We start from the raw sequence: 12,213 nt of genomic DNA on the forward strand, positions 1-12,213 counted from the left end.
TGGGACTAGAAATTGGGCCATCCGAATGCAGTCTCATTTCTACTACTGAACTGCCTTGTAACCTTTGGCAAGTTGCTTAATCACCCTAGCAATTTTGCCCATCTGCAAAATAAGATTAATACATTTGTATCTCATTGGGGTGAGGGTTCGTGAGGCTTAATGTTTCAATGCTTCTGTTTGACAGTACTAATTTTTGTTATAATTGTATAATTAAGCTAAATTCCACTTTGATTGGTTTTTGTCATCTAATTTCTTAGTCTGTTATAACCATATATGGCTTTCTTCATCTGCTGTTTGCTCTTGAGAGTGCCTGTTTTCAAGTTCTAGGCACCATTGCGTCAGAATTTGTAATGCTTGTTCTTTCAGTGTGCTGCCTCCTAGTGTGCATTCGTTCCTTGATCTGTGACATTTATATGCTTTACTTCAGCTTTTGCATTATTTGGATTTCTTGATTTTGTTAATTTAATGTCTTTCTAACAGTGATGCCTTAGCTCATCAAAAGTTGCTCTAGCTCAACAGAAATTAGGATTTGATGCAAGAAATTATTGGTTAAATTTCTGTGCCTTTGTTTCATGCCAGAAGTCAGACTAGATGATCATAATGGTCCCTTCTGGTCTTAAAATCTAAAAATATTTAACGTTAATAAAAGATGGTGGCATTATAACTCTGGAACCTGAAGTCATCCTATTTATGGACAGAATATGTGCAATAAAAGCTGAATCAGATAGAGGCACTCTAATGTCAGAATGATGACCCAGATTATAAGGAATGTATCAGTACACCTGTCCTGGCTTCTCTTGGCAACTTGCAGTGAGACTACCAGTTGTGGTGTTTTTTTCACTATGGACACAAACACGTTTCCTGTAAATTTCCAATCCAGAATGAACAGGTAAGGCATCTTGTGTGCATTTAGCTGGTAAGCTGGAGGTAATTAGAACCTCCTAGCTCATTACAGAGCCACAAGGAAAAACTTTGGCTTAAGTTGTTAAATAAAAATTAAATATTTTATATAAGAAATTTGGTTTAATAGAGGTTATTGAAAATCAGCAAAATTTTGTTTTATGGGGACTTTACCCTTAATTTCTACTAGGGCTGTTGATTAATCGCAGTTAACTCTCGCGATTAACTCAAAAAATCGCAGTTTTAATTGCACTGTTAAACAATAGAATACCAATTGAAATTTATTATATATTTTGGATGTTCTACATTTTCATATAGTATTCTGTGTTGTAATTGAAATAAAAGTGTATATTTATTATAAATATTTGCACTGTAAAATGATAAACAAAATAAATAGTATTTTTCAATTCACCTCATACAAGTACTGTATGCAATCTCTTTGTTGTGACAGTTCAATTTACAAATTTAGATTTTTTGTGTGTTACATAGCTGCACTCAAAAACAAAACTGTAAAACTTCAGAGCCTACAAGTCCACTCAGTCCTACTTCTTGTTCAGCCAATCGCTAAGACAAACAAGTTTGTTTACATTTCTGGGAGATAATGCTGCCCACTCCTTAATTACAGTGTAACCTGTACTTTTGTAGCCAGCATTGCTAGGTATTTATGTGCCAGATATGCTAAACATTTGTAGGCCCCTTCATGCTTCGGCCACCATTCCAGAGGACATGCTTCCATGCTGATGATGCTCATTAAAAAAATGTGTTAATTAAATTTGTCACTGAACTCCTTGAGGGAGAATTGTATGTCCCCTGGTCTGTTTTACCCACATTCTGCCATATAGTCATGTTATAGCAGTCTGAGATGATGTGTTCATGTTAAGATCACTTTCACTGCAGATTTGACTAAGCGAAAAGAAGGTACCAATTGAGATTTCTAAAGATAGCTACAGCACTCAACCCAAGGTTTAAGAATCTAAAGTCCCTTCCAAAATCTGAGAGGGACAAGGTGTGGAGCATGTTTTCAGAAGTCTTAAAAGAGCAACACTCTGATGCAGAAACTACAGAACCTGAACCACCAAAGAAAATCAGCCTTCTGCTGGTGGTATCTAACTCAGATAATGAAAATGAACATGCGTCCATCTGCAGTGCTTTGGATTTATCAAGCAGAACCTCTCATCAGCATGGACATGTCCCCTGGAATGGTGGTTGAAGCATGAAGGGACATATAAATCTATAGCACATCTGGCATGTAAATATATTGCAACACTGGCTACAACAGTGCTATGAGAACACCTATTTTCACTTTCATGTGACGTGGACAAGAAGCAGGCAGCATTATCTTCTGCAAATATAAACAAACTTGTTTGAGTGAGTGGCTGAACAAGAAATAGGACTGAGTGGACTTGCAGGCTCTAAAATTTGTTTTATTTTTAATGTAGTTTTTGGTATATAATTCTACATTTATAAATTCAACTTTCATGATAGAGATTGCACTAGAGTAGTCATATTAGGTGAATTGAAAAATACTATTTTTGTTTTTGTACAGTGCAAATACTTGTAATAAAAAATATAAAGTGAGCACTGTACAACACAAACTACAAAATGTAATTGAAATCAATATATCTGAAAAATGTAGAAATCAAAATATTTAAATAAATGGTATTCTATTATTAACAGAATTTTTTTAATTGCTTGACAGCCCTACTTTCTACTTCTAACATTCAAAACAAATAGCTGTGAAGTATAATCTATAGTGTCAGTTTTTTCTTATTTTGCAAATGTAATCAGAAAGAATTTAATGAACGAAAAGTTAAAAATATGGAATGCAGAACAGGACTTTCATGCCCACCGAGGTAGCTGAGAAGCGTTACTGTGTATGGGCAGGCACCGGGGGCAGTTTAATCATTCGAATGACAATAGCAGGATCTGCAAAGGACTCACTAATGGCGCTGCAAGAAGAGAGGCAGTGTATCCAGTGCTTATGAACTAGAGGACGGGGATGCCGGACTGTTGCCTTTTCCATGCTCTGCGTGGCCCAAGCCAAGGCTCCGTGCCTCAGTTTCCCCATTTGTAAAAGCGGGAGAGCGAGCCTTTCCTCAGCGGGGTGAGGCTGACCAGCAGCGCTGTGCGCAGCTGACAAGTGCTTGTAACAGACATAACAGCCGACGGAGTGGGGATTCACCCACGAAAGCTCATGCTCCAATACGTCTGTTAGTCTACAAGGTGCCACAGGACTCTTTGCTGCACCTCCTGGAGTCGCCTCCCCCCGGGACCCTTTGGTCTCCGCTCCCGGTAGGCCCTGCTGCCGCCGTGGGAGGTCGCCCGAGCCCGCCTACGTGGGAGGCGGGGCCGCGCGCCGGACGTGTGGGCATCGCTCAGCCCCGCCGGGCCTAGAGGCTTCCTCGCCGCCGCGCGCGCCCGCCCCTCAGGCTGGCCGCACGCGCGCAGCCTAGGCTGAGGGCCGGGCCCACTGCACCACGGTCACGGTAGTACGTCATCAGGATGCGCCGGGGAGCGGAAGTGACGCGTTTGTCCCGCGCTGGCTGGCGCTGCAGCCTCTCTCCTTAGTCTCCGGCGGCGGGCGGTGCTGGCGGTGAGTGCTGTGCTCGGCGCTTCCCCCGTGTGGGCCCTATGTTAGTAGCGGGGCTCGCTCTGGAGTGGGGCGCCGGGTGGGAGGAGGGTGTCGGGGGCCCAAGGACTGGTGGGAGGAGGGGGAGCCTTGGAGGCTCACGCCGGGGGCTTAACGTTGGGGTGGCTGAGGGGCGGGGGGAGTGAGAGATCGGGGACCGGTGAAGGAGGCGAGGCTGGATGGGAGCAGTGAGGTAGAGGAGCTTGGGGAACTGGTGAGGGGGGTGAGGCTGATGGGGGCGGGGTGAGCCGGTGAGTGAGACAGTTGGGAGGATGAGGGGATAGGCTGAGAGTGCTGCGTTGTGGGGTAAATCTGCACAGGAGTGTGGGAGAGACGGGGGACCCTGGTGTCGCACTCAGAATTTATCAAACCATGTCCCTGTGTATTAGGAAATTGCTTGGGAAGTTCCCAGACGCCTCCAAACAGGGGTATCTGAAACAGCTGTGGTTGCTTTGTGGCTCTTAATCCTGACTGGCTGGGAGTCTAGGATCCAGCAGAACTTAATAAAACACACCTGGGAGTATCCTGCCACTGAAGAAGTGAGGCCAGGAGGATTCAGATGGCAATAGGGCTTGCATTGCCTACACACTGTTGCTTCTTGTGTGTGAATTTAGTGTGCTACACATAGTACATAGTGAGGCACTCTTTATGCATAGTAGAAAATCATTCTTTTCAAGAAAGGCAATAAATGGCAGGAGGGCAGCATGCATGGAAGGCCAAGCACTGAGGCTTTATTTATATGGGAAAGTCTTCTGGTATAACCTAAGGTATGAATTTAAATAGCTATAGTCATATGGCTACGACCTCCTTTGTGGACACGCTTATTCCAGCTTCTTTGGTATAGCTTAAACTCCTTCCCCAGTGACAAGCTAAACCAAAACAGACACACTTATATTGAAATAAGGGGGTCCATGTGGAATAATAGGTGTGTTACAACCAGTAACATTTTCCTATGTAGGCAAGGCCTGAAGCAGCACAGCCCACAAGAGAATCATAGCATGAACTGCTTGTAATGTTGTTTCCACTACCCTTTTACAAAGGAGGAAAAAATTGTCCTTGTTCCTTACCACCTCTGCAAAGTCATTATATACAGTATAAATAATTTCTTCCCAAGCAACCTGCAGAGACCTCTCTTCTTTCTTTTTCTTGGAAGCCCTTGCTGCCTTACTTCAAAATGACCCAAATTTGAAAAGTATTTGAATATAGTACAGTTTAATAAACAACATGCTAAACCAGGATGTCTTCATTCAGAGTCTCATTTTTGTCTGACCCATTCAGATTAATTGTGGGTTGGATAACAGAGCCTGAGGGGGTATAATATACCAGGATTCCTAACAAGGGCTATTTGAAGAGGCAGAACATATTTTGACATTTTCTAGCTTCATCTGGCGTATTTTCACACACCCCTCTTGGGGGAAAAATATTTTGTGCATGTTCTGTGGTGACAGACATGGATGCAAAAACGTGCACAGCTTTGCAACAAATTCCCAGAAGGCTCACTTCTGAATTTTTGTGACTATTTCAGTCACTTCTACTAGTGGGACTTTACATATGAAACTAGCTTTTAGCCATGTGTGCCTCTGAAAATTGAAATACACATTTGAAACTATGTAAAGGTGTGCCTATACTGTGATTGAATCATTTTTAAAGTGAGCCATGTTTAGCTGAAGACCACCTGCCTAGGAGGGTTTGCCCATGGTTATAAAATGTTTTTTTTTAAATTTGTACTGTGGTTGCTGTCCTTACTAATTACTTTAATACATTTTAAAAGTTGTGATACAAACAGGATCTTGTTCACTTAGTAACTGAGGATTAATATATGCAGCCAATGAGACTACTATGAAGTAGGAATAAAAACAGGTTGAAAAGGACCAAGACTTGTTGCTACTGTTTGATGGCTATTATGTTACCTAAATGAAATTGATTAGTGGGTCTTAGTCCAGCTCTTTGTAGCGATGTGCCCACTGCTGGTACTGACATATTTGTTGACAGTCTCAGCAAAGAGGCCAAACATTTAATGGGACTGAAGAGAGAGAATTATTCTTTTAATTAAAATATATGTTTTCTGGTCAAACCAAGGCATGTAATTGCGGGATGTCCTTGCTATGTCTGTAGTGTTGGATGAATAAAAAACTAGAGTTATCAGTCTAGCCTTATTCACTACCATCAAATTCATTTTGTAAAAGGCAGAAAGAGCAGAGTTTTTTGCCAGTCGAAAATGTGGCATATGAACTGCAGTGGAAGGACTGTGCTGGTGACAGAGCAGCAGCAGCTCGAGCACAGATGGGGTTCAAAGCCTTTGTAAATAATCGTGGAATCCCAGAAAATTACCTTTTCCCACAGCCTCACAGTGCTAAGGTAATAAACCATAAGACTAGCATGTTTAGGTGTCTTTGGATCATCATGACTGGCAAGATATGAGGTGCTATTGCAGAAGTTGCACTGATTTAACTTAAGTTGGTTTTTAAACCAATTTAATTAAACTGTTGTACAAATGGTGTGAATACTCTGATTTTAAACCAAGCTTATTTTGGTGTAGCTTAAGTCAAATGCTAACTAACTTCCCTTTACATAAAGTTCTGTGAAACTTGACACATCACATCATAATTTTTAAATGTTTATTTGTATATTGAAAGTTCATTTAAAACTTACCTAAAACATTGATGTAACCAATAGCATTGAATATATTATATTTCAAATACATCTACCTCCATTAATGTGGTGTTCTATTTCAGTTCGTTCTGACTCAAATGGGTGATGAAAAGGACTCTTGGAAAGTGAAAACTTTAGATGAAATTCTTCAGGAAAAAAAACGAAGGAAGGAGCAAGAAGAGAAGGCAGAGATAAAACGCATTAAAAATGTAAGCTGTCTTTTTGTAAATAAATAGTTCTAATTAAAGTGAGGAGGTTTAATTTTTTTCCCCTCATTTTTCCATTAGAACAAGGCTTCCTCTATCACTATCAATGAAGTTCTTTTGTACTTCCATATTTAACAGGTGAGCACTATCTCTAAGTGTCAAAGCTTACCAAAATGTTGTGTTTTGTTAAAACCTGATTGGTAACACACTAGATCTTTTACTTTGCTTCACAGTTGTTGAAAAGTCTGAGAAATCAGCCTGGTTAATTGGAAGCTTTACTTGCAGTATAATTAGACTATTTTGGCCTTTTTGAAATTTTATAGTGCTCCTGTTTTTAAAACTGTTCCTGATTGCAACAGAAAAAATGTTGGGCCCATTTTGTCAAATGATTAATTTTTTTTTGCCCCAAATAATTTTTGCTTATTCTAATTAAAAAGGTGTTGTTATAGATGTCATTATCACTTGTTTGTATTATTTGTTGAAAGGTTTTGTCTTTAAAAAACTACCATAAATCAGCATAGTTTTTGCAGGTTAGTTTTACTCAAGTAGACTGAATTTATATTGCTTCAGATATTACAACATATTAACTACATTTGACTGTGTGATAGCTATAATTAAAGTCTGTACATTTCATAAACCACTGATTTTTGTTGTGTCCTATAGATCATTTGGCTTTACTGCCAGCAGTGGAGTTAAACATCAGTTTAAAAAAATATAGCTCACTGCAAGAGAAATTAACTACAATTTGTTTTTACCCTTCCTTCCCCCTTCACCATAGTCTGATGATCGGGATTCAAAGCGGGATTCCCTTGAAGAGGGGGAGCTGAGAGATCACCGTATGGAGATAACAATCAGGAATTCACCTTACAGGAGAGAAGATTCTATGGAAGATAGGTAAGAATAGAGGAAGATAATGCTTCTGGGTGTATACATTGCCTTAGAAGCAATAAAATCTAAATATTCTCTGTGTGTTGTGATTAAGGCAGGTCTGCTGGGTTCTTTTTGATACTTACCTTGAGTCCCTGAGATTTGTATATCTTAGTTTACCCATCTATTAAAAGCAATTTAATAATACCTCCCTACCTCACAAGAGGTTATGAGGGATTATTAATTTTGGTAGCATGCTCCAAACTCCTCAGATGAAAGGTGCTATGGAAGTGCTAAATATTATTAGATTAAATACTTATTCCTTCTCACAAAGGGTGGAAAAGGAGCAACAATTCATACTCACTTTTTCTAAATTACCTATTACTTTCCTGTGCTTATTCATATAAATTGCATTTTAGAGGAGAGGAGGATGATTCCTTGGCTATCAAACCACCACAGCAAATGTCACGGAAGGAAAAAGCACATCACAGGAAAGATGAGAAGAGGAAAGAGAAACGTAGACATCGTAGTCATTCAGCAGAAGGAGGTATTATAGCAATTGTTGTTTAACATTTATATTGCACTAGCTCTTTGAGGTCAAGCTGATTGGGGCACATTGTGCAAGGCACTGTACAATCATAGTAAATGTCAGTTGCTTGCCCCCAAAGAGTTAGAGAAGACATAACAAGTGCATGAGATTAGTGAGCTGGGGTGGAGGAAATGGAGTAAAACATTCTGAAAAAGAAATGTGAAATTCATAGGAATTCTTGTTCAATAGGTTTATGTCTGACTCCTTCATTTCTTCTGTTACATTTAATCCAGTTAAGGGGTTTGTGTGCGTATGTTTGGTTCCCCACTCACCCTGGAGGAGGGAAATCACTTTGTGACAGGGACCTTGAGTCTGATCCTGCTGCCTTTGAAGTCCAGTTTAAAACTTCCAAGGACTCCAGTGGTGCAGGATTGAGCCCTTTGCCTTTATACCTATCCATAAAGCTCCTAACATGCTGTTGCTATAAAGTAATACATAATAATAAACCTTGCTTTTCTGTTATTGGTAAACTTTATATTTTTAACATTGAGTATGATACATGCAAGTTTTTATTATCATTTAATTTTATTTACAACACAGTTCTAGGTCAGGATTTTGCTAGTACATACTAGGACCAGAACCACAAAGCCCTTAAAATTAGTGCTTTACTCTACCCTGGTTTTTTCTTTTGCTTTTAAAGAATAGGAACATCTTGATTATAACAATCTAGCATTTATTTTTATCTTTATTATTAGGGAAGCATGCCAGGGTAAAAGAGAAGGAACGTGAGCATGAACGTAGGAAAAGACATCGAGAAGAGCAGGATAAGGCTCGACGTGAATGGGAAAGGCAGAAGAGGAGGGAAATGGCTAGGGAGCATTCCAGGAGGGAGAGGTAAAAAACCAAACCTCAATCTGCAACACCCAAAGAAATTCAGTTAGATCAGTGTCATTACCCCAGTGAACATGTGGTGTAATAAGAGGCTGGGATCTCACCTGCATATAAGCACCTTTTGAAGTGGTTTCATTACCGGATATCTTTCTAACACTAAAGACTCTATTTGCTGCTGTTGTGCCGTAATGAGTAATTGGTGAACAAGTCAGTTCTGTAGAATATAGTGGGCTTCCAAGGCTCATTTTAAAAAATCAGCGTTTTAAGCCTACTTATTTTTTATTTAAATTCCGACAGATCGCAGAACCTTATTTTAAGGTGGTCCCAACACTCTGTGCCAACTGATAAAGAAAGGCAGACTAGAGCAAATCTGTTTTAAAAGATTAATGTCTGCTTCTGTAAAGGACTGCTTGTGCTATTGGCAAATACACAATGATATCACAATTTTGTTGCTAGTTGGCACTGAAATTGAATAACTTAATAGTCTATTATTGAATAGTAACAGCTTTAGATTACAAAAACAAAAGCCCAGACTTCAATTATATAAAATAGGCAAATGAATGTTTCCAGGGATCGTCTAGAGCAGCTTGAGCGAAAACGAGAACGGGAGAGAAAAATGCGAGAGCAACAAAAAGAGCAAAGGGAACTAAAAGAACGGGAAAGGCGAGCTGAAGAAAGGCGCAAGGAACGGGAGGCCAGACGAGAAGGTAACTAGCTCAGTGTAAACAGTAAAAGGGGGTGTTAAATGGAACAACAGTGGAATTTAGATAAAACAAACATCTCTTTTATATAGGCCAATGCCAGGGTTTTATTTAAAAAAAGAGAGAGTGAGTGAGTGTCTGGCTTCTTTATTAGTCATGAACAAGAGGACAAAATCACACATGGGGATAAAGAATGCAAGGTCTTTGATCTTGTATAGCTTGTTCTGTACTGTGGAACTCAGACCTATTGGTATTGAAGCAGGCCATTAGTCAGTTTTCAGTAGACACTGTATCCTTACCTGTTCTTTATTTACGTACAAGATAAACTTTTTACTGGTCATTGATTTCTACTTACAGTTGTCAAACTGGACCTGAAATGTTTCCAGTTTGCCGAATATTTTACATCATACATTTAGGTGACAATTGATTAAAATGAGGGATTATGTGTTTTTGATTTGTGCCTAGATTGAGGCACCAGAGAAAATAAGGACACTCCCCATTTGCGTTTTATGTTGGATGCCAGTATTACCTTACTGTGACTCTTGTTTTGTAATCAGTTCTCATGCTGTTAGTCTCTCATTTGCACTTTGTACTAAGCTAAGGGAGATGGTAGCCTTTTAAGAATCTTGATCTGCCAAAAGACAAAATGTTTAAGAACTTGAGGAAATTAAAGAACATGGTATGGAACTTTCTGCTGCCAATGGGAGAGAGAATGGTTAGCTTAGTGTGCACACAAATGTGGGCTATTGCAGCATTGTTAACGGCATAGAGTAAGCATTTTAATAGAGGTTTGCATTTTAATAACTTTTCCAATGTCCCTCTATTTGGTGCTTCTGAAAGTGAACCAGGAAAATTGCAGTGAGACGTTATGCAAGTGTCCCTTACATGCATCTTTGCCACTGCATCTCAGTCCTCAGCTGCAGCACCCTTGCTGTTTCAGTCCTGGACCATTCTTAGGCAGACTGCTATGTATGCCAAATTGTGTGGTAGCTGTATGATGAGAGGTATTGTGGTATAGTGGATAGAGCACTAGACTTGAGTTTGAGAGAACCTGAATTCTGTTCCTGGGTCTGGTACTAGTCTGCTAGCTGATCTTGGAAAAGTCACTTCATCTCTATACTGCAGTTTCCCAGCCTGTAAAATGAGGATAATGACATTACCTGCTTTGATATCTGCATGCTTCAGATATACTTAAAAGGGTATTGTCAGATAGTTTCTTTCTTTAGGTTTTTATACTGTGCCCACCACTGTGATACCGGAGAGTCTTCGAATTAATAGAAATGTTTTTGAGATTTTGAAAAAAATCAGAAACTTTTTTTTAAGCATTCCCTTAAACTTCATGAGAAAAAGTAAATGAAATTTACTATACACAGATTAGTGTAGCTTAAATGTTTACATTGAATATTCAATTTCAATAATATAAAGTGCTCTAGTAACTAAAGTTAGGAATTGCCTAGACAATATGGCAACTATGGCATTAAAATACCTATATAGATTCCACTACGGTGGTCAAAGATTGATCTACCTAAAGCCATCTCTCTAGAGGTTGCAGCTGATAGACTGTGCTTTTTATGTTTCTTATGAGGCTTCTGTATGAAATAATATATTAAATTCATGTGGCACCTTCTGTCCCCAAGTTCCCACACACTCTTTATAAACTTAAACAATGCACAGGGATCACTTCATCCGCCTCTAAAACATAGCCACCCCTGGGGTGAAATGTGGCAGCTTTTGAACAGCTCAGAGCAATTCAGGACAAGAAGTGAAGAGGATATATTCACAGTCACTTGAAACTTCAGTAAAAGCGGCAAAGAGTCTTGTGGCACCTTATAGACTAACAGACGTTTGGGAGCATGAGCTTTTGTGGGTGAATACCCACTTCATTGGATGCATCCGACAAAGTGGGTATTCACCCACAAAAGCTCATGCTCCCAAACGTCTGTTAGTCTATAAGGTGCCACAAGACTCTTTGCTGCTTTTACAGATCCAGACTAACACGGCTACCCCTCTGATACTTGAAACTTCAGGGGGAGTGTGTACAGGAAGAATGTAGTTACAGAAAGGAGTTTGGCCAAATCAATGGAAAAACAGGTTATAAGAATGTGGGAATCAACATATAAACCTTTTTACTGAAAAGTGAAAAAATTAGTACAGTTTTGCAAATATTGGTGTATGACTGTCATAGAAAGGCAATGGAAGGGAAAATACTCTATCTTTCATTACTCTCTTTGGAAGGCTATTCTATAGTCCTGTAGGTCTCACTTTCTGAATTTTTTTCCAAATATTTGGCCTAAAATATTTCTTAATTTCATCCCTGTTACTCCTTACTTGTATTATCTTTCATCATGCTAAACAATTCCTTTTTCTTCTTGATATTTACACCATTCGAGTATTCATTGACAATTATCCTGTCTTCCAACTTAGTCATTGCTTAGCCATTTTCACCTTATTTAGTGTTTGATGTTTCCTCATGAATCAATCCCTCCTGCCTCTTAACTTTTTAATTCTTTTCTGCACCTCCCCCAGTTTGTCTACTTTGTTTTGGTAATTAGCACTCTGAAACTAATGTAATATTGCAGATGTGGTCTTGGAGAGTGGTAAAGAGAGGGATTCGCGGTAAAGAGAGGGATTCGCACCTTCTGACCCTAAGTTATGATGCCTCAGTATATGTAGCCCAAATATATATATATATATTTTTTTTTTACTGCTACATTCCATTTTAGAATGACACAGTAAGTCCTTATCCAGATCATTAGCTATCACCAAAGTCTCTCTCTCTCTCTCTCTCTCTCCTTTGTGGTTTTTTTTTTTTTTTTTTGGAGGTGCAGTTAGGGTTCT

General features: G+C 39.4%; 1 protein-coding gene across 6 annotated transcripts in view; it reads left to right on the forward strand.

Annotated features, from left to right (window-relative positions):
* The first annotated feature begins 3,348 nt into the window (after positions 1-3,348).
* The window catches only part of LOC123354303 (cyclin-dependent kinase 11B), a 36,994-nt gene continuing 28,129 nt past the window's right edge, over positions 3,349-12,213 (forward strand). For 3 of the 6 annotated variants that reach the window (XM_044996185.1, XM_044996183.1, XM_044996184.1), the window contains exons 1-6: positions 5,867-5,887; positions 6,265-6,390; positions 7,166-7,281; positions 7,674-7,801; positions 8,539-8,677; positions 9,245-9,381. In XM_044996185.1, the coding sequence (XP_044852120.1) occupies positions 6,280-6,390; positions 7,166-7,281; positions 7,674-7,801; positions 8,539-8,677; positions 9,245-9,381 (631 nt within the window). In that variant the 5' untranslated portion in view covers positions 5,867-5,887; positions 6,265-6,279. Of the gene's footprint in view, positions 3,494-5,866; positions 5,888-6,264; positions 6,391-6,468; positions 6,526-7,165; positions 7,282-7,673; positions 7,802-8,538; positions 8,678-9,244; positions 9,382-12,213 lie in introns of those variants that run through there. The other 3 variants (XM_044996187.1, XM_044996186.1, XM_044996188.1) reach the window with 3 other exon arrangements.

This window comes from Mauremys mutica, chromosome 21 (genome assembly GCF_020497125.1).
Source record: "Mauremys mutica isolate MM-2020 ecotype Southern chromosome 21, ASM2049712v1, whole genome shotgun sequence".
Lineage (NCBI taxonomy): Eukaryota > Metazoa > Chordata > Testudines > Geoemydidae > Mauremys > Mauremys mutica.